The 25,615-nt window shown below is 34.2% G+C and overlaps 3 protein-coding genes across 6 annotated transcripts; 1 reads left to right on the top strand and 2 right to left on the bottom strand.

The window, feature by feature from the left end:
- Positions 1–2,251: 2,251 nt before the first annotated feature.
- On the top strand, positions 2,252–7,199 carry LOC133295871 (homeobox protein knotted-1-like LET12). 2 transcript variants are annotated; one of them, XM_061494741.1, is made up of 6 exons: positions 2,252–2,934; positions 3,967–4,087; positions 5,644–5,837; positions 5,949–6,080; positions 6,226–6,362; positions 6,840–7,199. In XM_061494741.1, the coding sequence occupies exons 1-6, from the start codon at positions 2,497–2,499 to the stop codon at positions 6,850–6,852; spliced, it is 1,035 nt and encodes a 344-aa protein (XP_061350725.1). In that variant the 5' UTR covers positions 2,252–2,496; the 3' UTR covers positions 6,853–7,199. The 2 variants fall into 2 exon arrangements, with proteins under 2 accessions (XP_061350725.1, XP_061350724.1); XM_061494740.1 differs by having other exon boundaries at positions 2,253–2,934; positions 6,835–7,197.
- Positions 7,200–14,157: 6,958 nt separating this feature from the next.
- Positions 14,158–14,731, bottom strand: LOC133295970 (uncharacterized). 2 transcript variants are annotated; one of them, XM_061494913.1, is made up of 2 exons: positions 14,488–14,731; positions 14,158–14,457 (listed from the first exon to the last, which is right to left on the bottom strand). In XM_061494913.1, exons 1-2 carry the CDS (start codon positions 14,645–14,647, stop codon positions 14,207–14,209), a joined length of 411 nt encoding a protein of 136 aa, XP_061350897.1. In that variant the 5' UTR covers positions 14,648–14,731; the 3' UTR covers positions 14,158–14,206. The 2 variants fall into 2 exon arrangements, with proteins under 2 accessions (XP_061350897.1, XP_061350896.1); XM_061494912.1 differs by having other exon boundaries at positions 14,158–14,730.
- A 404-nt stretch (positions 14,732–15,135) lies between these two features.
- On the bottom strand, positions 15,136–22,610 carry LOC133295881 (uncharacterized). 2 transcript variants are annotated; one of them, XM_061494761.1, is made up of 9 exons: positions 19,481–22,610; positions 19,211–19,377; positions 18,990–19,058; positions 18,751–18,903; positions 18,485–18,648; positions 18,211–18,358; positions 15,908–16,030; positions 15,710–15,797; positions 15,136–15,622 (listed from the first exon to the last, which is right to left on the bottom strand). In XM_061494761.1, the coding sequence occupies exons 1-9, from the start codon at positions 22,521–22,523 to the stop codon at positions 15,402–15,404; spliced, it is 4,176 nt and encodes a 1,391-aa protein (XP_061350745.1). In that variant the 5' UTR covers positions 22,524–22,610; the 3' UTR covers positions 15,136–15,401. The 2 variants fall into 2 exon arrangements, with proteins under 2 accessions (XP_061350745.1, XP_061350746.1); XM_061494762.1 differs by having other exon boundaries at positions 19,235–19,377.
- Positions 22,611–25,615: the final 3,005 nt, after the last annotated feature.

The following is a 25,615-nucleotide window of genomic DNA, read 5'->3' as shown; positions in this document are numbered from 1 at the left end:
GATCTATTATATGGTATAATAGGCCCTAAGGGTGTGTTTGGTATAAGAGAAATTTTTTGGTGACCGGGAATCATGATTAATGGGAATGCAGTAGAAATTGAGTTTACTTGGAATCTTACGAAAGAGGTGTTTGGTTCGCCAAAATATTACCGGAAATATTGGGTAAAAATTATTGATTCCATATTTGGTTTAGAACGAAATATGACTTGGAATATGAGGTTATTTTACAAAAATAACCTCAAACTATATTTACTTTTGTAATTGATAGATTGGGTCTAGATTTTTATGTGTATTAGAGTATTTTTGTCTCAAAATTTATTGTTGTGTTTTCCCTTTGCTTGGTATTCTGATTGGTATTCTGACCATATTATTTTTGGTAATCTGAATAGTGACTTTTCTTTATAAATCAAATTACCGGTAATCCTTGGATATCCGGGAATCGTAATTTATTCCTTCTACTAAACGTGGTAATTACATTTATCAAAGAAGGATTACCGGTAATCCTCTTCAAAAACTTGAAACAAACACCGCTAGAGCCTTCTTCAAACCATACAAGGATTTCTTCAGCAAATAAACCTTGTCTTCATATATACCCTTCTACAGGAAATCATTCTGGTTGCTCAACGTAAATTTCCTCCTAGAAAATCCCATTAAGAAATGCTGATTTGACATGCAATTGAAACACTTTCCAGCCCTTGTGTGCAGCCAGCCATGACCAAAAGCATTCGCATAGTGTCAATTTGAGCCACAGAAGCAAATGTTTCTGAAAATACGCATTTCCAGCATTCTAGCCTTTTTCCTGTGTGAGAATGGAAGTTGGGCTAAGTTAATCCGACTAGTTGGGCTAGCCAGATACGATCGCTCATTTCAGGCCCAACCCCAATAAAGCCTCTTTTGTTTTCTCTTCTTTTTAAAAAATAAATAAATAAATTACGGAAGCACAAAATAATTGCCTATGAATTGTGTGTGCGTCCATTGTCACCTCTGCTGACAGCACCTTAGCCTTTACTGTTCTGCTCCTTACATTATCATAAAAGAGAGATATTCAACGATTTATATTTTATTATTAAAAGAATCACAATGTTTCACATTTTGGTTGAATTGACAAATGTTATTTTATTTTAAGAGGAGAATTATTCTCACAATTGAGAGAACAGGTCCTTGTCTCGTTCTTCTCTGATCCTAATGGCGAATAATGCCAATAGAAGCGATGCATGCACCGGGATGCACCATCATGCCTGCGGGGCCCACACTCTAATTGCCCAAGAGGCGCCATGTGTACGAACCTGATTCACTCCCTATTAGGCCCGCAATCCGAGTACAACGTTTGTGGTCCATGAATCCTGGGGATGACACGTGTCGGTCGTGGGTGCTGAGGTCGCTGTCGGGTTGGGTAGTGGCCAGCCCAAGTTCAGGAACGCCAACGCCTAGTCTGGTCAGTTGTGGGCCTCACAGCCACTGCCACTACCTCTCCCTGTGATACGTCGTTTTGGGTTTCTGGGGTCCCCTGACACTGAACCATTCTACCCTAATAAAACTGTTCCACAAACGAAAACGACGCCTACCCCAGCACACCCACACACACACACACACAACACAAAACACACACACCTAAGTATATTTTCGATTAAAGAGGATAGAAACTCGAAAAGTAAATTGTCACTTCCAACCATAAAGTTTTTACCCAAAGCACTAACTAGTAAATATCTGCCAGCAACACTCGAAAGGTATCCTTGCTGGACCTCCAAGCTACCTTCCTTACTATTCTCGTCCCAATCCCTACAATTGCACTTAGCCTCACCCTATATACAATAATACAATCAATCACCCATTTTTATACCAAAAATATTACCCTTTTCTGTTTTTGTGCACGAACCAAAAAAAATAAAAAAAATTTGCTATCGTGATTCCTCAAATCTCTAAAGAAAAAGCAACACGTCAACCTAAATAATAGTGTTTATTCTTAATCTCTTATTCAACCAATGTATCATTAATTATATTATTTTATATATATATATAATACGTGTAATGTAATTTAACAATAACAATAATAATGTCATGTAGGTGCCTCCCACAACATTGTTATTGTTCAATCTATCTTTGTCTTTATTACAAAGAAAACTCAACTCCAATGAACATTCAGCACCAATCACTCCACGTTATCACCAATCCCACCGTTGGATCATTCCCACTTCTCGATCTCTGTGTTAACCTTTCCAAAAGTCTTTCCTTAAAAAGCACTTTTCCAAATCTCTTCATTCTTCTTCCTTCCTTCCTCCCCTTCCCTGCCACTCCTCTCACCACGCAGCAACAACAACAACAAAAACCACCACCACCCTCACCTCTTTCTTCTCTTCTGAACCGTGTTTTTTTCACACTGCAAATCCTCACCTTTATGTTTTCCTTGCCGTGTTTCAATCTCACTGGAAACAAATCCATTAAAATGTAGTGAGAAAAAAAAAACAAAAAAAGAGGGTTAGTTAAGTAAATAATTAAATGGCTTTTCACGACCATCTCAACCACGAAATAGCTTTTCAGCGTTTCACGGAGGAGCAACAGTTAACTGAGAATAGAGATATGCAGCAGAGGGTGCCGCCGACATGGCTCAACAACGTTAATAACGCTGGACATCACCGTCAGCAGAATTTCATGCACTTGCAAGCGGATCACACGACCGAGAAAAGCATGGATCGGAACCAGAGCGATCATGGAAATTGTGAATCCGAGGATTTAAGGGAATACAAAGCTGACATTTTGGGACACCCCCTTTACGACCAGCTCTTATCAGCTCATGTTTCATGTCTTAGGATTGCCACCCCCGTTGACCAGCTTCCGAGGATCGATGCTCAGCTGCAACAGTCGCAGCGCGTGGTGGAAAAATACTCTGCTCTTGGAAATGGAGTGGTTAATGAGAAGGAGCTTGATCAGTTTATGGTTTGTCTTCCTATTCTTAAATTAAACCCTTCTCTTTTATATATACTTCAATATTCTTGTCCTTGGAGGAGTGCTAAATAGCTCAAATAATCTTAATTTTAAGCCCACCTGTTTTTGTTTCTTTGTTTAGCTTGTGAGCTTTGATTCCTTCTGGTTTTGGGCATCATTTCCACGGTTTTATCAATCCCTCGTGTATTCACAAATGTTTTCTTTCTTTTTTTTTATATTTTGGTCATGCTCTCTTGTTAAATCATAGATGTCAACCCTTTTGTGTTTCTCTTTTTTTTTCCCTCTTATTCCGCTAATCCTAGACCTTCCTTTCCTGATTTTGTGGAGCTTGTGCTTTAAAGAACAATAGCTAGCACAAATAGATTATGATTATTTTATGGGTATGTTTGGGTTTTCAACTTTTTTTATTTTTATGGATGATATAGCACAAGGCGTTTGACTCATAAAAGTGAGTGAGTCAGTGAGTGAATCTGATTTGTCATGGAATGGCTCCGGTTGAGGGTTCTCAATCTCATGGTGCTCATCCCTTCAATAATGCCACAGCCTTTGGGATTGAGAGTGCTTTATGGAATCTTTAATTCTGTTAATGCTATCATTGTCTTCCCACTTGTTGGATTAATTGTTCATTTCTTTTTCTCTTTTTGCCGAAACTTGGATGGTTCAGTTCTTGAATACTTATAGAATATGTTCTGAATGAAACTCTCACCAAGTTTTCTCGACCTTTACTCCCTCATGAATGGACGTTTCTGGCTTGTCCAAGTACAATAATAAGAGGGTATGGGACAGTATTGGTGACTCTCTACGTACCAACCGGTTATAGTATTTGTCCTCTAGTGTGTATGGCATTCAATCAACTCTATGTTCATGATTTTCAACATTGATTCTGTGTTGATATCCCACTTCACACAAAGATTGGAACGAGGAAAAATGTATATTATTCATGATGGAAACGTTATTCCTAATATTTCATGAACTTTGTTGAGACATTTATTTAAGATTTGCTCCTTAATTTGTTTGTTGTAGACGCATTATGTTCTGTTGCTGTGTGCCTTCAAGGAGCAATTGCAACAACATGTCCGTGTTCATGCCATGGAAGCTGTGATGGCTTGTTGGGATCTCGAGCAGTCTCTCCAAAGCTTGACAGGTAAATCACAAAAATCTTCTTTTCCAAGATGTTACTGTGTTTTTCACACTCATTACTTAGTATGTAAACAAAACAAGGAAATCCACTAGTATTAATCTAGTAACGAGGGGTTTGGTTAATTTACATGAGGTCTTATGTTCAAAAATTTCAGTGTCACCGTTGTATAATAATAAAAAACAAATAAATAAATAAATTGAGGGGAAAAAATAAAAAGTAAAAGAATGAACACACATGCAACTCACCGCGGATACCCTATTCCTCATCCAAAAATATTTTTTTTTTTTTTGGTACATTGCCAAGAGGTATCCCCATTCAACCTTCTCCGGGCACCATGCCTTCGGTACGACCCGTGCACTAAGCTTCGCAACCGAAGAAAGGACGAGACTAATCCCCTAACCGAAGATTTTTGGCTTATCCTCTGGCCCCCAAAAATTTTCCAAGAAACTGCTTGAGGAATCCCTTGGGAGCTAGCTGCCAATTGAGCTACCTTGGGTTATATTCTTTTACTAAATGTTACTGTGTTTTTCCTTTGATGGCATTCGAACAACGAAAAAAAAAGAAAAAGACATAAAAAATTTGAGGGAAAAGAAATACGAGACAAAAGAACGATTATTGAAGACCACACAACTCACCGCGTGTAGCTTCCCCCATACAAAAATTTATCTCCTTCACTCATTCCTTTGATGGCATTCGAACATGACACGAATTTAATTATGTGATGTTTGGTGTAAGGAATTTTTTTTTATAAAAAAAGAATAAATATATTACATTCCTGTAGTTTCCTGCCACGAATAAGAATGATGGAAAAGTTCAAGTGAAATATTTTTAGGAATTTAACTTTTCTAAAAATATTCTTAATAAATAAAAGAAAATAAGCAAAATAACATATATATCCACTTACAAACTTATCACCTATAGAAGTAAAATAAATTTCTATCAGTATAAATTTTTCAAAAATAAAAGATTTATCTTATTACCTTGATATTTAAATTAAGAAAAATGTATTTAAAGTTTTAAAATAAATAAATCTTGTGAATTCAAAAGAGTGATAATTAATATAAATTAAAGTAATTATTTTATTGAAATACAATCTACTAAAAAATTATACAAATTAACATGCAATAATTGATTGTTTATCTAGTGTTATATGCATGCGTGCTTTCATACAATTCTAATACTACAGTCTACAGACATTAAAACACTAATAATTCTCATTTATATACGAGCGTTAAAATTCTAGATGTGCCCCCAAGTTAAGTGCTATCTTAGACTTCTAATACAAACAAAGTTTAAACACTAATAATTATCATTCATGTGCCCAAAGTTTATAGGTATAAACAATACATGCAGCTACAGAATTGTCTCTATCTCTTTCATTGCAGAATAATATAAAAGAGATATAGAAAGCAAAAGAAGAAAGTTAGGTTAAGGGTGTCTTATCAAAATTTCAATGTTTCACGAGTTTGATATGAGGCTCGAATTGTGGTTTTTTATATTGTGTTTTTAATGTTCTTTAGCAAAGAAATAAAAGTAATTAAGATGCATGAGGGTAGCAGGTGTATCTCCTGGTGAAGGAACGGGTGCAACAATGTCAGACGATGAAGATGACCAGGCAGAGAGCAATGCCAACTTATACGAAGGAAGCTTTGATGGTGGTGATAGTCTTGGCTTTGGTCCTCTTGTCCCCACTGAGACTGAAAAATCTTTGATGGAGAGAGTGAGGCATGAGTTGAAGCACGAGTTAAAACAGGTAGTTAGTCTCCTAACATCAACATATTATATATACTGATCACAGCAAGTACAATGGTAGAAGTTGAATAACTTTTTCATATATATATATATATATATCTTCCTCTCTCAGGGTTATAAGGAGAAGATTGTGGACATAAGAGAAGAAATTCTACGAAAGAGACGAGCTGGGAAGCTACCAGGGGACACCACGTCCCTTTTGAAAGCTTGGTGGCAATCACATTCTAAATGGCCCTACCCTACTGTATGTTTAGACATTAATTACTACATATTATATATATACATAATACATTCATATTTTGCCTGGTATATATATATGTGTAGTGTGTGTGTCTATATTGGTTTCTGATCATATATACTTTGGGTTGCACTTGTGAACATTGTTTCAGGAGGAAGACAAGGCTAGATTGGTGCAGGAAACAGGCTTGCAATTAAAGCAGATAAATAACTGGTTCATCAATCAAAGGAAAAGGAACTGGCATGCTAGCTCCACATCGTCTAGTAACTCCAAAAGCAAGCGCAAGAGGTAGCTTAATAGTTACTTCTTCCAAATAATATATATATATATATTAAAGGATTTTTTATTTTTATTTTTGTAAAGAAAAAAAACTCTTAATGCCTAAATGTTATAATTCATGAAATATATTTACATAAAATTTCAATTGCTAATATACAAGACTCTAATTTTAATGTACTTTTAAGGTGAAACTTTTTAATCCTGTCATTTAATTTTTTATTGATACCTTATTTAAATAAATACATCCTTAGTTAAATTAATTTTTTAATTGATATAACTTATTTTATTTTATTTATCTTCTAAATTTTTTCTTGATATATAATTTATTTAACTCTATATAACTAGCTACTAGATTTTATCAGCGATTCTAATAGTGTGACGGAATAAGTTATATATGAAATAAAATTGCACGGCTTAAAAAAATTTCCTAATCTTTATTATGACTATATATATGCTGAGTTTTATTTTTGGATGGTTGTAGTGCAGGGGAAACCAGTAACCAGAGCTTCATGTGAATGGTCACGCATGTTTTGAACAAAAAAAATTATTGGCATTCTTCGTCATTTTATGCATGCTCGTGAGATTCATAGATCTTACCGTCCAGCTTGAACGTGAAATGATGGAATCTGGATGTAAAAGGGGAATTTATGATAATATATATATATATATCACTGTTGAAAGAAAGTATTGGTTTCATTACAGAAAACCCTAGTCATTGTTGTATATGAGGCTGCTGCTCGATATATTGATGCAGGCACCACAATCTATTCGATTTAATGGGTAGCATGCTGATACATATATATATTTTTACTTATTTAAAACATTATGGAAAAATAAATCTTTAAAATTTTGTATTCTTAATTATTATTAGAATTAGCATTTCAAGTATAGTAACCCAAAACAAATGCTAAATGTAATAAAAAACCGTCATTTCAATTCCTTACACACAACTGTTGTAGTTATTGGGTTGCCAGTACTCTACGTTATCAAATATACATTGAACGTTTTGCGGTGGAACATCTAGAGTAGTGTGGCCTTACCGGCATATATCTGGAATAGTGAAAGCTCTTGTGATTTTGGAATAAGATGACACAAAATAATATAAAGTAAGAAAAAAAAATTGGGCACAATAAAAAGGTATACTATTATGACTGTGATGATACTTATTGAGAAAAGAAAAAAAAATTCGTCTTACCCATCAAAAACATAACGACTATAATTATAAGAATGGGTTTATGGCTCTCCTCGGGAACAAACCATACTACGGGAACAAACCATTTTTAGCAGATAGAAAAAACGATGGAGCCCACCTACTATAAAAGCAAAAAAAAAACTAAAAATTGGACGCACGGCTTTTTATAGTGAGAGCAGGAGAGGAATTAAGTTTGCTGATTTCCCTGGTAAGAAAGGGTTATATTTATAATTTTATTTTACAAACTACATTATGTAGTTGGGATAGTATATTGTGTGTTGAAATGTAATATATAATGTAATTTGTAAGAATTTATAAACAAAAAATTTATAAATATAATTTTTCCCATAATTATATATTATTCTGTTCTTGATCAGCAGTAGTAGAAATTTTGGTAACAATTTTATGCCAAAATTATGGTATTGATCGTATGTATGAGGTGGGGTGCACTGTACAATTCAGATATATTGATACGGTTTTGTAAAAAAATGAATTTTATGCCTTAAGTATTTTTTTTACAAAAGTTAAAGCTATTAAAATTTTTGAAAAAAATATTTAATTTTTGACTTTTGCGTTTTTTATAAGCTAAAATTTTTAGCTTCTAAAAAATACATATTTTTGGCTTTTTTTTTAAACAGACATCCAAATATACTTTATAATAAAAGTTCTTTTTTTTCTGGAAAAAAAACAGCTTTTGGGTAAAAAAAAAGCCATCCAAACAGGCCCTTAATCATGTATAACTTTTTTAGATGATTCTACTCGGTTCAGGCGGTTAAATAATTTTTGAAAATTAATAATTGCATTGTTATAAATTTTTAGAACAAAGTTACAATATGATCAAAATTGTTATTCAATAAATACATAATTTATATGTAAGTGTAAATATATGTAACTATTATTAGTTGATTACTATTTTGAACCTCAATCAAAAGCCATAAGTATCTGTATAAAAAAAAAAAGCCACAAGTATCAATGATATTTACTAATATTAAAATCGAGATATACCTCACACACACACACATATATACTCATAGACAATAATGCACATGGCTCGTAGAAAAAAATGATTTTGTTGCAATTATTTGGATATATATATATATGGCTTATCATTTCTCAAGCTGTCGGAGAATAATTTTATCTCCGGCTACTAAATCATAACCGTACAAAGATAGATCAATGGTGATAATGGAAGAGAGAGAAAAAGAGAATCATAATCATTCAAAGGTGAATCAATTAATATAAGGAAATAAATAAACAAACGACGTAGTTTTGGAGTTGCCAGCTGTCGGAGAATTTTTTTTTCATATATATGGGAAAAATATTTCTCAAGCAGTTTGAGATAAGTTTATCTCCGGTCACCCCAAAACTACGTCGTTTTGTTTATTTATTTGCTTATATTAAGTGACTTACCTTTGATTAGTTATGATTCTGTTTTTCTCTCTCTTCCTTTATTACCATTGATCCTTCTTTGTACGATTATGATTTAGTGGCCGGAGATAACGTTATCTCAAGCAGCTTGAGAAACGATAAGCCCTATATATATATATATATATATATATATATCTATATATATATATATATATACACACATATATATATATATATACATGGGTTGTCATTTTTGCAGTTGATATATATATATATATATAAAAGCAAGATCTTTTTACACTGGTGTAAAAAATAATAAGTCTTACATCAAATCTCACTCGTTGATTTTCGTGCATTGAGATTTATTGGATATAAATAATTAATTAATGAGTGAGACCCAATAAATCTGAATCATTTGATGCACGAAAATCAACTGTTAAGATTTGATATAAGACTTATTATTCTTATACAAGTGTAAATTGATCATATATATATATATATATATATACATATATATATATATATATATATATATATACATGAAAAATATTTCTCAAGCTGCTTAAGATAAATTTATCTCCGGCTACCCCAAAACTACGTTGTTTTGTTTATTTATTTCCTTATATTAATTGATTCACCTTTGAATGATTATGAACTTATGATTTTCTTTTTCTCTCTCTTCCTTTAACACCACTGATCCATCTTTGTACGATTATGATTTAGTAGCCGGAGATAACATTGTTTCAAGCAGCTTGAGAAATGATAAGCCCATATATACATATATGGCTTTAATGTTTCTATAGTGAATGTAGATAAGTTATCTACATTCACTTCCAAAACGACGTCGTTTTAGGTTGAAAAATTAAAAAAATTATAATGAAAAAGACTATTATAACCCTTAAATAAATTATAATTACAAAAATACATTGATTTCTCTATCAAAACGACGTCATTTTGGACTCAATGTAGATAAGTTATCTACATTGACTGTAGAAAAAGAAAACCCTATATATATATATATATATATATATATATATATATATATATATATAGAAAATATTTTCTCCTACTAGTGACTAATGACATAAGTGAGGTCTATAAAATAGTGGAGAAAAAAAATTAAGGTGGGACCCACTTATGCCGTGAGTCACTAGTAGGAGAAAAATTGTCTTATTTAAAAAGAGAAAATAATTGCCCATATATATATACATAAGAAAAACATTTCTCAAGCAGCTTGAGATTTATTTATCTTCGTCCACCCCAAAATTACGTCTTTTTATTTATTTATTTCCTTGTATTAATTCATTCACCTTTGAATAGGTATGATTCACTTTTTCTCTCTCTTCCTTTATCACACTATAGATCCATCTTTGTGCGGTTGTGATTTTGTAGTCGGAGATAAAGTTATCTCAAGCAGCTTATAAATGATAAGCTTGTGGCCATTTATATATAAGACATAGTTATAACAATAAAACTGTTCTTTTTTCTCTCTCCTAAGACATTGTCGGCTGACGTGGCAGAGAGAGAAAATGCAATTTTTATGTCTTATTGGTCAGTAGGGGTGTAAATAGGCTAGGCTAAGTTTTGAGTTAAATAGGCCAGGCCTGTGCAAAAAACATTGGATATGGCCTGGCCTATTAGTCTGTGTAGGCCCCAAATTACAAGTCCGGTCTGACCTATATATAAAAAATAAAAGCCTTGACCTAGGCTTGTTAGTTCTTTTAAGCCTATTAAACATTCAACAATTAAAAGAATAACCAAAATAATATTATTTTATTATTCAAAATTATTAAAATAATTATTTTATTTATTATATTTTAAATAAATAAAATGATATAGGCCGGCCTGTAGGCTTATAGGCCCGACATGTACAAAAAAAACTTATGGCCTGTTTTAGAAATAGGTTTCTTTAAAAGCCTAGACTTGTTCTATTTTACTATTTATAATAAGCCGGCCTAGCCCATTTACACTCTTACTGGTCAGACTTAGTTAAAAAGGGGTAGCTGTAGACAACTTTATTTAAAGTAGTTCTAGAAGTGATTAACCTATATATATATATATATATATATATATATATATATATATATATATATATATATATATGGCTTTAATATTTCTACAGTGAATGTAGATAAATTATTTACATTCGCTCCCAAAACGATTACGTTCTGGGTTGAAAAATTAAAAAATTATAATAAAAAAGACTATTATAACCCTGAAATAAATTATAATTACAAAAATACCTTGATTTCCGCCTCAAAACGACGTCATTTTCGGCTCAATGTAGATAACTTATCTACATTGACTGTTGAAAAAGTGAACCCTATATATATATATGGGGAAGGATAATGTGACAACCAAGTTGTGTTACTACCAATCAATCTCACCGTTAGATCGATTATGTGGATCCAACGGTTATATTTATTTCCATCTTTGTATGGTCATGATTCCCCATATTTAAAGTGAAAGCATTAAATATGGGAAATCATAACCATACAAAGGTGAAAATAAATATAAAGTATTAAATTTGGGGAATCATGACCATTCAAAGATGAAAATAAATATAACCGTTGGATCAACATAATCGATCTAACGGTAAGATTGATTGGTAGTCACTTGGTAGTAACACAACTTGGTTGTCACAATATCCTTCCCCTATATATATATATAGGGAAAAATATTTCTCCAGCAACTTGAGATAAGTTTATCTCCGGCCACTCTAAAACTACGTCATTTTGTTTATTTATTTCCTTATATTAATTGATTCACCTTTGAATGGTTATGATTCCCTTTTTCTCTCTCCTCCTTCATTAGCATTGATCCATCTTTGTACGGTTATGATTTATTAGCCGGAGATAAAATTATCTCTGACAGCTTGAGAAATGATAAGCCCATATATATGTGTGTGTGTGTGGGGTAGGATATTGTAACAACCAAGTAGGGTTACTACCAATGTTACTACCAATAATTTCACCGTTAGATTGTTTTTTGATCCGACGGTCCTGATTTGATCCTTATATACCCCACTCTCTTCCCTTCTCTCTTTGGCTATACTTTCTGTCGCTGTCGTCGCTGTCCATAGCCTCTGTTGCGCCGCCACACCCTACCATCTCGCCGTCGTCGTTAATCCATGATTTCTAATAAAGATTTCTTGTGCCGGAAGATCGTGACGGTGGTTCATAACTATCACACCATGGAAGTGATGTATAGGGACTTGAAGCCTGAGAACTTATTGTTTGTCAATAAGGACGAGAATGACTCTTAGTTTATTAAGTGATTTCTAATAAAGGCATTGAATCATGACGGTGGTCTCTCCATGTTTTTGAGCCAGATTAATAATTTATTAACATTGATTAATGTTTCTTGCACTCATTTACTCAAGTAATGGTGTTTCCAACTTGAGGGATTGGATTTTGAATGGCAATTACATTGGCTATGGGCAGCTGCGTCGGTAGAGAGATAGCCATAGAGAGAAGGGAAGAGAGAGAAGGGGGTATATAAGTATCAAATTAGGATCGTCGGATCAAAAAACCAATCTAACGGTGAAATTATTGGTAGTAACATTGGTAGTAACCCTACTTGGTTATTACAATATCCTACTCTATATGTGTGTGTAAAATCATTTTTACAGCTGCTTTACGTATAGCAGTGACAGATGTATGATTATGATTCTTTCACCTTGTATATGGTTATGATTCCCCGCATTTAATACTTTCATGTATATATATGTCAAGTATTTGACTGCTACACGTATATCAGCTGCAGAAATGTAAATCTCACACACACACACACACACATATATATATATATATGGGTCAGGATCATTTTACACTAGTGTAAGTTACACTCTTAATCTTATTCATTGATCTCACTTATATCTAAGGGCTCAAATTTTTTAGTAATGTGAGCATTTGGATACAAATGGATCAATGGTCAAGATTGAATATAAGACTTCTAACTCTTACACCGGAGTAAGAATATCCTACCCCATCTACCACATATATATATATTCTTTCCCCATATTCTTACTAAAAAATTTGAGCCCTTAGATATAAGTGAGATCAACGGATAAGATTAAGAGTGCAACTTACACTAGTGTAAAATGATCCTGACATATATATATATATATATATATATATAGGTAGGATCCTTTGACACCTCATCTGAGAGCCCTAAATCAAAAAAAGATCAATGGTGTCACATGCTTACAAATCAGAGTCGTTGATTTTTTTTATCTAATGGCTCTTAGATGAGGTGTCAAATTTAAAATTTGACACTGGTGTCAAATGATCCTACCTCATATATATATAATCGTTGATTGACGAAAATCAACGGTTAGGATTTGGTATTAAATTTTAAAGTTTGACACCGGTGTCAAAGGATCATGCCCCATATATATATATATGTATGAGTCGTTACCTTCTCAATTTGGTTCTTTGATATTATTTATATCTAATAGTTCTTATTTATTAGATATTTAATTTGTTGATGCAAGAAAATCAATAATCAAGATTTGATGTAAGACTTTTTATTCTTACGCAGATATAAGAGTTATAAGTCTTACATTCAATCTTAATCATTGATCCACTTATATCCATTAGCTCGCATTATTAAAAAATTAGAGTCCTTATATATAAAATGAAATCAACGGTTAAGATTGATAGGGTAACTTATCCTCACCCTATACATATTAGCTGTAGGAAAAATTAGGAAGTTTGAGTAATAGTGAGCGATAATTGAATGATCATAAATTAAAGGTTTGTTATAGTCTTACATAGCCATCCAAGTTGCATGAGGGGACAATTTCCAATTGCCTTCTTACAAGTTACAACAAAAGGAATTGCGAGTGGAAAGGATTTGGCATAAAGCAAAGGAAAAGAATAAACTATTTTGAACGCATGGTTGAGTGGAACGCGTTTACTTTTGGTATGCATCTGTCCCGAACTTTTCGGTAAGGAATCATTCCTTGTAGACGATACTTTTATTCTCAAAATTAATGGTTTACGTGTTTATTGTCTTAAAGAATTAAAATCCTCTTTTTTCATTTCGGTCTTCAACTTTGTTATAGGGAGAAGATTGTTTAAACTAAACTAGGCCCGCTAATGATTTTTTTGGTTGGTGACTTGCTCCAACTGGTTTCTTTGAACGTTGTGTGCTGTTGAGGAAAGTTGAGGTCAAACAAATAATTGTCTTTACGTAATGAACGATAATTACAACATAAAAAATTATCAATACGTAAACAAATATAGGCAATCAAACATGTTTTAAAAAACAAAGAACATGGATCCACGTATCATGATTCATTTTGGCGACGTCCAGGAGCAGAAAACCTGGCTGAGAAACTGGGAGGCATGTCTTCATCTTCGCTCTGAGCCCCACTGTTGAAGTTGAGAGCATAGCTATGTTCATCATATTGAAACCTGTTCTTGTGCTGCTTCTTGCCATGCCCACCTATCTTTCTAATAAAAGTCTTCCACTTGGGACCAGCAATCACTTCTGAAACCTCCTTCATCTTCTTCAACTTATCTACCACCCATGTCTCTCCTCCTCCTCCTCCTCCTCTTCCTCCTTCACCCTTTTGCTCAAGTAGCCGTGTACCTTCTTCCTCATGGCCTTGCCACCATTTCAAGCTAAAAACCCGAAAGCATCCACACCCGCACCCGCTACCACTAGCCTCGAAATCTTCCTCGCGTTCCATTTCCATCACCAATGGTCTTCCCTCGTAAGCTGCCATGTTTTCCTAGGTGTGACTAGGTTAGAAGCGAGTTTAAAATCGAGAAAGCATTTATAGTGATGGATTAGACGAAGAGATGGAATCAAAGGAAGAAAAGTCAAAGCAAACGTAGGAGACATGTTTGAACTTTGAATTTACTATTTAGAAGGTTCCAAGCAAATATCCTCCTCTAGAGGGAAAAAGAGAGAGAGAGAGAGAGAGAGAGAGAGACGTGAAGTAATGTTGAATTAATATTTTAATATTGTATAGTAAAAGAATTCAATTTCATGTTGACCCACACGGGAAGTTCGAAGGATGCTGTACGCGGTGTCATGCTCAATTGATTTTAGATCGAGACCCATCTCCTACGCACAGTACACGATATTAATGAATAAAATCAAATGAATGGACAATAATCACTGGGGATCTGAAAAAATTGGAGTAATAATAACAATACCAACGGGTGAAAATGGTAAAACTCTTTACAATATCCATTTCAACAAGCACTATCAAAATATGGGGAAAATAGCCCCCCGTTTTGCCACTCAGAAATGACACATTTCATATTGTTCATTGAGGGTTGGATGGAATAGAAGAATATGCAGTAAAGCAAAAAAAGGCCCGACACTCCATAACAACCTTAGATTACTATCTTTCTGAACAAACAAACCTTCCCTTCCCTATAATATATATTGCATAATGCATTGGTCATTCAATTGAATGAAAAACAGAGTGGAGAGAAATATGGGTTTAAGCATCCTGCAGTGGTGGGAAATTATTTATGGAGTTGAGTCTGCAAGGAATAGTGTTGCAGCTGCTGATTTTGCTGTCCTTTGGAAGATATCTTGGTTGCAATAGAACGTAATTCATTGGCAATCTCAGTGAAGCTAGGTCTCTCTGATGGCTCAGAGGACCAGCACCTCTCCATCAGCAATCTCCATTCTGGGTCACAAGATTCAGGAACCGGCGGGCGCAAAGTGTTGCTCACAATTCCACCTGAATTATATTTGGAAAACCCACAGGCAATTGCTCAATGATTGAAACCGAGATAAATCATATGTATCGATTCAAACCGTGGATTACCTATAATAGCACCATAGTGCAAATCAGCGTATGGCTCTTCTCCAGTGAAGAGTTCCCACATCACAATACCAAACGAAAACACATCAACCTAAAACAACAAATAGCAAAACACAAATTTTAAGTTTAAAGAGTGACAAAATATGAAGGGAGTATCATATCATAATACATCAACCGTTCACATTAAGTTAAAGCATAAACCTTCTCTGAAACAAGGCTACTGCTTCCGTTCAGCAGTTCTGGAGCCATCCACGGTAGAGTTCCTCTCACACCGCCAGAGATCAGTGTCTGACGTTTTACTTTGGATAGACCCAAGTCACCAACCTGATATCAGAAGCAAAAGTCTAAATAGTAAACAAACTATTGAAGGATCTATAATCAATTGCTCCATGCTAAAAGTAGAGCTGTATTTACCAGAAAGCAAGTATAGAATATAGATGACCCTAAAATCAGTTAAAAGTAAACTCAGGAGAAATAGGTGGCGCTTAATGTTGCAGAAATGGAACAGATTCTAAATCATTGAGTGAAGGGGGTGTTCAAATACTGATGGAACATGCCTGTATGGACCTTTTGACATTATATTTGTAGATGGATTAGTAGTTCAGTATAGTGATCACATTTTTGTTGCTGTCATGTTTTTGTTTTTTCTAATTTTTGTTAGATTTTCTATTCAAATGGGCCCAGGTCTTTATTAAAAGTGAGAGAGCCCTCCTTTACCTCTAAAATTTTTCTTAACCAAATATTTGATCTTCGATTTCCAACGGGTATAACCAATATAACAGCTTGACATAAATTCCAGAAAATAATTTAAAAAGAAAGACAGAGCCAAGGATGAAAGTGAGCATTCAAATGGAATTAGAATAAAAAAATGAGGCTAAGAGAGGATGAGCTAAAACAAGAGGACACAAATTCAACTGGCCACCCCATGATTAATTAAATCCTGATAATATATGAAGGCTTTCAATCCTAATAACTTCTAAGAGAACAAGAACCATTTGCTTTGTGGTGCAAAACACAAACTGAAATAAATTTAAAAGATTAAGATCTGGGAACAATTTTCAGAATAAGGTTTAAACTTTATTCTTACGGAGATTTTCACCCCAATTTTATCCAGTATGAAATCAGCCTTGAGCATGAAGCAGGGCAACTCAAGTTATTTTCGGTAAAAAAGTATCACAAGATGCAACTTTTTAAATGCCATCGATGAATGTGCTAATGGCACGTGGTATATTCACAATTTATTCATTGTTCCCAAAGATGATAAAAACATCCAAACACAGCAACTATCAAGAGAACAGAAACAGCAAACATAACAGCATCATCATTCCCAATCAAAGAAAAGCATATAAAGTAGAGCCCAGGAGTCATGTTTTCAATGGTAAACCTCTTTTCTCCCAATGAGAAACAAAGTGAATGTGTGGGTCTATTGATGAAAATGTATCTCCACAATGTTCGTACAAGAACCATACTCCAATTTGCAAATTGATAAAAGAAGACAGCTAAACTGCACACCATCTTGTAACTTTTTAGTCATCTCTATATTTTAGAAATTAGTGCAAGCTAAATATTTAATTAAATCCAGCGCAAAATTATTGGTGCATGCAAACTAGTTCCTAAAAGATAATCTTACTGGAAAATCTAGTCCTACACATTCATAGGTGACATTTAATACCCTTAGTTTTAAGTGGGTCTGTATCTGCATCTACATGTCTCAACTTCAAATGAGTACCCATTATTCTCTGTTTTGTGCTCATGTAGCACATCTATGCAACAGATTTGCACTCACAAATACTCAACCCCACCAAAATATAAGCAACTATTCTAAATTTTCTAATCAATATATGACGAACATGGAGCAGTGGTAAATCTGCACTTTTGTGACTGAAAGGTCACGAGTTCGGATTCGGGATACACTCACTTTGCAAATATACAGGGGTAAAGTTGTGTACAAAGATTTCCTATCCTCACTAGTAGGGGTTTAATAAGGAGTGGTTTTTTTATTGACTATCTCCTTTTGTATATAAATTCACTTGTGTCATCAGAATCCATGATGCCTAACCAAACATTTAGTATAGCCAGCCAGTAAAATCTATGCCCTGTTAAGTTGACAGATATCTTATTGAAGTCATTCTTTGGATAAATAGTCAGTCTAAAACATCACACGCCATTTTTAGTACTTTTGATGGGTCACATTCCTTAAATCGGAGTAAAGTAGCAAAGTGATAAATCTATCATATCATGCTCCTTCAAGAGAAGCCACCTCAGCAAATTCCAAAGACTTTAATCATCTGCTGAAATACAGCAGAACAGAAGAAGTATGTGGCATATAGTGGACATGTCCGAACGTTGATTGAATTAATTAGAACCTAAACATATATGGAAGGCAGTGCGCAAATTATGTCTCCTTGTATGCAAAATAATGCAATGCATATCTACTACAATATGATGCAACAGAACAAGATTCCTGATATAAGTATGACCGCATCAGTATCAAGCATTTAAACCTTGCATATTGGGCGGTGTGGATCTCGGAGATTCACAAGCAAATTGTCACTTTTCAAATCAAAATGTACTATGTTTTTTCCATGCAGGTACTCCATACCAAAGGCCACATCCATTGCAATCAAAAGACGCTTGCGCTTATCAAGATTCCTGACAAGATCACATTAGCGTCAAACATTTATCATTATGGCAACAACATATGAAATAAGGGTAATGCAAAGGAACTAAGAGACCAACATGCACATAGGTACACCCATAAGTACATGCACACATTACCTTGCACACTCCTGCAAGGCATTTCTTAAAGAACCATTAACCATATACTCAGTTACTGTTGCCACAGAACCTCCTGGGCCATCAAGCACAACACCATAGAAAGCTACCACATTTGGATGGTGCAAATCAGCGAGCTTGATTGCCTCATTCCAGAAGTCATCTCTCTGTTTGATGCAAAAAACGAGAATCAATGTAAGCTAGTTTTTTGGTCACTGAAGAGAGTAGGAGAATATGGAAATTAGAACCCCAAATAACGAGAAACAGACCATGCGCTCTTGCTCTGAAGGCTTTCCAGCAAAACACCTATCAGTAATCCGCTTGATTGCAACATCAGTGCCCCTCCACTTTCCATGATATACAGTCCCAAAGGTACCCGAACCCAATTCAGTCAGCTCTTCAAGATCACAGTTCTTTATAACCTAGCAAAGTTACAATAGCAAGGTCTTAGCTCGGCTGAGCTAATTGCATAAAGGGATAGAAAAGGAAACAATGAAAGGCATTCAACCTGCAATCCTCCAACATTCGATGGTGGAAAGCCAAAATTTGCCTTTTCTGGTGGCTTACTCTTGACATCCTAAAAGGGGGAAATAATATTTATAATAATACTAATAAATAGCATTGGAGGGAGAGTAACATAAAAAATATTTTATTTTTGAGACTGTTTCTGCAACTACAAGACAAAGAAGATAATAATACAAATACTGAGTAATATGCAAACAAAATCACCTGAGTTTTATCTCTACACTTTACATTTAATAGATTATTTTGAACATCCCCATCCTCAATGTTTTCACGACAGGAAACACCTCTGGCATGCAAATCAGGATTTGGGTGCAAAACAGAAGCGGCTACATCTTCAGCAACAGCTTGAAGTTGTTGGTCTTCTGCTGAGCCTTCAATAAAGAAACCAAAATACAATTGAGTCTGTGCTATGAGCTCCATAACCATCGATCAGCAAAAAAGTTACATATATTAGGACTTTAGCAATTAACAGACCTTTGGCAAACTGAGCATGTTCTAAAGTTAAATTCTGTCTGAATGACCCGCAAAGGCCATCATCATCCAATTGTGCTTCTAAATTTTGTTCCCCACAGTTGCCTGGATTCTCACCAAAGTGATCCTTATAAGAACAGGTATCTTTCTTCGATGCAGCATTGCTAGCTCTAGCAGGTGGAAAGAATGTTTCATGCTGTATATTCCAGGGATCCTGATTGCTGAAGAGTGAGTTTGGAGAATCCTGCATATCTCCAAACCTGGCAGATGGTGATATTGAAGATGATGCAGCATCATCCTTGCGGGAGTTTCCACTCTTTGATTGAGGATTTGAACCAGGAATGCCCCAAACAGAGGGTTGTGCAACCTCGTTGTATTCCCGCGGCCAGGCATTGTGACCATATGAAATCTCCATAGAAGAACAAGGCGTCACACCTGTCATCTTAATTTGATTTGTATCAACTAACAATTTTGGCCTGCCAAAGTTTTTATCCAGAATCACCTCTTCCTCTACAGCTTGCTGAGTGTTGTAATCTATTTTATCATTCCCACTAGGTTTATCAACTGGCAGCAAATAGTGATCATTACTTACATTACCTTCAGGATTGCGTATCTTGAGGATGTCCATTCTTCCATCAATAGTTTTTAGATGGTCCTGACTAATCCAGTTAACTACTGCATCTGATTTTGAAACAACACCAGTAAGCTCATTAGTATGCTCTTTTGGAGATCCTTGAATCACACACTCCGAAGTTTGTTTATCTATTCTTTCAACTATACGTATATCATTATTCACAGGTTTATGCACAAGCACATCCTGTTTAACCCAGTTTTCAACTGACACCATATGCTGCTGGTGGACAACATCATCTAGATAAGACAGTGGTGCTGTTCCCATGAGATCATCACTTGAAGACTGTTTTCCACCTGCCCTTCCAATCATTTGCTGGATATATGAATCCCTGGGATGGCCAAACCCGTCTGGTTTTTGTATAAAAATCCTCCCACCTTCAGGCTGTCGCTCACGATTATGAGAAAGCCCAATTGTATCAGTAAAAGGTACTTCGTCAGGAGGTTCTAATTTGCTAACGACCCTGGGTCTGGTCCCAGCACCTTGTTCAACAACACCTTCCTTCAAGGGTGCAGCAGTCACCATAACCCTATTTGTTGCTTGAGCTTTTGAATTGTCCTCCATTGGGAAACTATGGTAAGTTGGGGTTGAATCAGGAATTGGACCTTCACCACTACTATGCTGATCCGGCACCACTGGATCTGAGTGTGCATGAGGTAGTTTTGTCTGACACATAGAACAGTCCTCAGTTCTTTGGATTTTCTCAGGGATCATTACTTGTTGTTTAGGCAATAACCCATCAGAGAAAACAACATGCTCTTGTGGAGGAACCTGAACCCAGCCATAATTACCTCCAACTATGACAGATGGGACTTGACTCACAGGAACCTGGTATGAGTTGTAACTGCGTTCAGCAGGAAGCTGGATAATCCTTATCCCTGATGTGTTTTCATTATTGTATTGATCCAAACGATTTTGCTGTGGTTGCATCAATGGTTGTGGTTGAATGACATTCGGTCTTACACCAACGTAAGAAGATGGTTGAGTCGTTGTCATTTGTACTCCAGGGATGACCTGATGGAATGCTAAACCGGGAGTATTATCATGAAACTGCTGTTGGGTGAAGACAGGCCCAGTCTTCCCTAGAAGCTGAGGATTTGGGAACCCCATCTGGGGAGGCAGATGGACATAATCTACATGGTTCATAACCTCCTGGCGCGGATCAACAAAAGGCTGCAAGTAAGGTGAAGGTGACTGAATTTCTATTCCAGATTGCTGCAATCCAAATGGCTGCTGGGATAAAGTAATAGGTACAGACTTTTCTAACTCAACCTCATTCTGGAAATATGCAGTGTAAGTTGGACTATTAGCCACAGGCGTGCCCACTGAAACAGCAGAAGCACCTGAGTATACTGCTGCACTGGGCTCCAAAGCCACCAAATTTGCAGTTGTGTCAGGAGAAGCTGCCACAGTCTCCTTGGGTGATAACACACAGGACACGGGCATCCCACTGACATCCCCTTGACCGGCAATTAAGCTATCAAGAGTCTCTGTCCCACTCAAATCTGAATTCTGGGTTGAAGCTGCACTTGCAATACTCTCCTTTTTAGTGATTCCACCAATAATCCCATTCCCATCTGCGATTCCATTCACAGCATCAAAATATTTCTGCCCACTATCTTTCGAGTCCCCAGACTGTCCCCCACCAGAAAGTTCAAGCTCTGAAGCAGAAAACAGAAAAACCCTCAATTTAGCAGAACCATCAGGGGATCTCTCAATTAATTTTTCATACTCCTCCATCATATTTTCAACATCATCAGGGCAGGAAACGGACACCAATGAATCAAGATCCTCCTCAGGGAGTTGATACTTGATAACCACAGGTTGACCACAAGCATTAACCATCTTCTGCACCAAATCATTGAAGCTCACATCTTTCCCAACACTAATGATCCTAGTCTGCCCTCCAACATATCTCAACATTCCATCACTAGGCCTAGGCAAAATCTTCCCACCAAAACTGCACAAAAACTTCACTCTTTTCCCCGAAACCGAATCACCCCCAGCATCATCACCCCGGTGGCTAGGGCTAGGAGTGGGATCACTGACATTGCCAACGACTCTATTGCCCCGAAAAGCACCACCATAAGCATAACCATTCACAGTAACCTTATCCAAGCCATTATTAGCCCCTACCCAATTGCCCGAATCCAAAGCATTCCCAGTCGCAACCCTGTTACCAAAACTAGAACCATAGTTAAACCCAATAGGACCAGGGCAAACGCACCAGGTTGCTGCAAGACTGGAACCCATGTTCCCATATACAAACCCATCGGAAGCGGACGGCAGGTAGAAAGGGTCGTTGGGGGAGGGAGGCGTGGTGGTTGCCGGCGAAATGAGAGGCTCCTCAGCCATCGCCGGAGTTACGTTCAATGGGCGCAGATCCTTTGGAACAGAATTTTGATCAAACGCCATTGCTGCAAAATGCTATTATTGATTGAGATCAGAAAGAAACCAATCAATAAAATAAAGAATAAATCGTATCTCGTAAGGGAATTGATTAGTGATCAGAGCATTGGGGTTAGGATGGCCTAATCGTGAAAAGTGTGTAAATAATTAAAACCCTAGTAAAATTGGGAGAAAATAAGAACAGAAATTGAATTGAAGGTTGAATGTATGTAGTAAGATAAGAGTGATAGATAAATAGATAATAAGATAAAAGAGAGAGAGAAAGAGAGAGAAGAATGATGGAAACGGAAAGAGGAAACCGAGACAAGCGTAATCAATCAATCGCTGCTCACTCTCACCCCAAAAATCAGGAATTTCTTTTTTAGTATTATTCATTTTTGATTAAGGATCTTTCCTTCCATTTACACTGTTCCTCTCTCTCTCTCTCTCTCTCTCTCAACAACTAACCGATTTCAAATCTCTGTTTTTTTTTTTTAAATATAAATTTATATATTATTTCGATATTTAATTTAATTTAATTTCGATATTACACTTCATTTTTTTAAATATTTTCCCGGGTTGCGGCAAAACCATCGTCTACAAAATCTCACTTTCAAGTTGTTTTATGGAATTTAATAAATTAATTTAATTTAATTGCTCTCTGATGTGAATATAGTATTGTAAAATTTAATTGGTAATATTTGAAATTAATTAATTATTAAATAAAAAGATTTGATGGAAGGAATAGGGGAATGCATACATGATACATGGAATGGATTCGTCTGAGACATTGACGCTCCATTTGAACGATAGGTTGACCGTTAATGGGGCCCCATATCTCCCCCGCCAAATCTTTTTTTCACCACGTAATCAAACTCTCTCAATTTTTCAATGATTTTTTAGTGCCCGTTTAGATGTGGACTTTTATTTCTTAAAAAGTTATTTTTTTAAAAATAATTTTTTTTTTGAAAATTTTTAGATGTTTGGATAAAAACTTTTAAAAAAAATAAAAAATAAAATAAAAATTTAAAATGTTGTTTTATTTTTTATCCACTAGTTGGTTGCTTTTCAAAAAAGCAGAAATTAAAAGATAATATAAATTTTTAAAATATAATTTTAACTTTATTCTATCATATCTATTTTATCTCTCCTTATCCACGAACATGTTATTTTATCTCTCATTTATTATAATTTTATATATAAAAAATGCTTCTTCTTTTTTAGTATCCAAACAACTTTTTTATGTAAAAATAATTTTCAGATCATACATAAAATAATCTTATCTTTTAAATAAAGTAATGCATAAAAAGTTCTTTTAATATTTTCACTTGTTCTTTCTTCGTTAGTTTTTTTTTCCCATATAATTTAATCTATTTTTACTTTCTTCTTCTATAATAAGGCATAAATACTTTATTTGTTTATTGTTTTTTATATCGTAAAAGATAAATTTTTCTTCTACAAACACATAAAAGTGTGTGGAACCCATATGAACCCATGTAAAGAGAAAAGAAAAAGAAAAAATATGAACCCCACACATTTTTATGTGTATGTATAAAATAAAATTACCTTCTATAACATGATAAATAATAAATATAATTTAACTGTCAAAAAATTGCATCATCTTGATACGCTCCAGTAAAATATGTGCCTTATTATGAGTTAAATCTTCTATGTGATTATGCTCTTTTATATAAAAAAAAATCAATTAAAATGATACGGTCGTATATATAAAAAGCAATGAAAATATATCATCTTTCCCCTCCATAAAGCAATAACAACCATTTTAAATTAAATTGGGTTACTTTTAAGTTTTATTTATTGTGCTCCACACATATATTTAATTGGGGCAGATTATTCTTACATAGTTGTAAGAATAAGAAATGGACCAAATTAACAATACACTTAATAATATATATATATATATATATATATATATATATATATATATATATATATATATATATACACTATCCCTGTAAGTACACTTTAACCCTAATATGTAGTACTTATATTAACAATACATTGATGGACCAAACTGCCTTTTTTTAAAAATATTAATCTACCACATTTTCAAATTATATACCAACCTGTTACATTTGGTAGAAGTTCATTGAATGTAACATTTGCTTGGGTAAATAATTTAATTGAATAAATCGATAATTTATCCCAGTAAATGATGGGTCCTCCGTATTGATTCACCAAATTGACATTAAATTAATAATTAATATTATTTGAAAATTATTATATAATATTTAAAACCATCAATAATTCTCAATTGTATAGTGCAATATTTTGGAATCCTTGAAAGTTTAAAAATGTCAAATTTACTATTAATAATGATAATTTAACAACTGATTTTTTCTTGTTTGTCCAAAATATTCAATCCACTCGATTCTTTTATTTTGACGACTAAAGAAAAAGAAAAAAAAAATCAACAATCATATTGTTATTATTCATAATAAATTTGACATTTATAAATTTGCAGAGATTTTAAAATATCACTGTATAAATGACAATTATATTTTTAAATCTCTACAAATTCAAAAATAACAAAATTATTATCAATAATAATAATTTGATTGTTGATTTTCTTTTTCTTTTCCAAAAAAGAATCGATGGATCAGATTTTATAGACGAATAGAATAAAATAAATACTCAAATTATCATTATTAATTAATAATAAATTTAACATTTTTCAATTTGAAAGAATTTCAAAATATCACCAGAGAATTATATTTTAAAATCCCAACAATTTTAAAATATCAAATTTATTATTAATGATAATAATATAATTATTTATTTTACTTTTTATTTCCTTATTTGTCTAAAAAAATTGAATTTTTCAGACGAAGGGGGAAAAATCAATAGTTAAATTATCATTATAAATAATAAATTTTTTGTTTTTTAATTATTTTGGGATTCAAAAGGATTGCGCGGGACAATTTAGAATTATTGAAAATATTAAATATTATTTTACCTAATAAATTTAATGATAGTTTCTAATTTATACTAATTTCTAATTAATGTTAATTTAATGTCAATTTGGTTAATTTTATTAATTTATGTCCTCTATCCAGTATTTATTCAAATAAATGAGCAATTAATTCCAGTGAATATTT

Source organism: Gastrolobium bilobum, unplaced genomic scaffold, assembly GCF_033153095.1.
Source record: "Gastrolobium bilobum isolate Gb01-03AN ecotype WA unplaced genomic scaffold, APGP_CSIRO_Gbil_v1 utg2195, whole genome shotgun sequence".
NCBI lineage: Eukaryota > Viridiplantae > Streptophyta > Magnoliopsida > Fabales > Fabaceae > Gastrolobium > Gastrolobium bilobum.
Note: the sequence above shows the minus strand (reverse complement) of the source record. Positions and strands in the feature narration are given on the sequence as shown.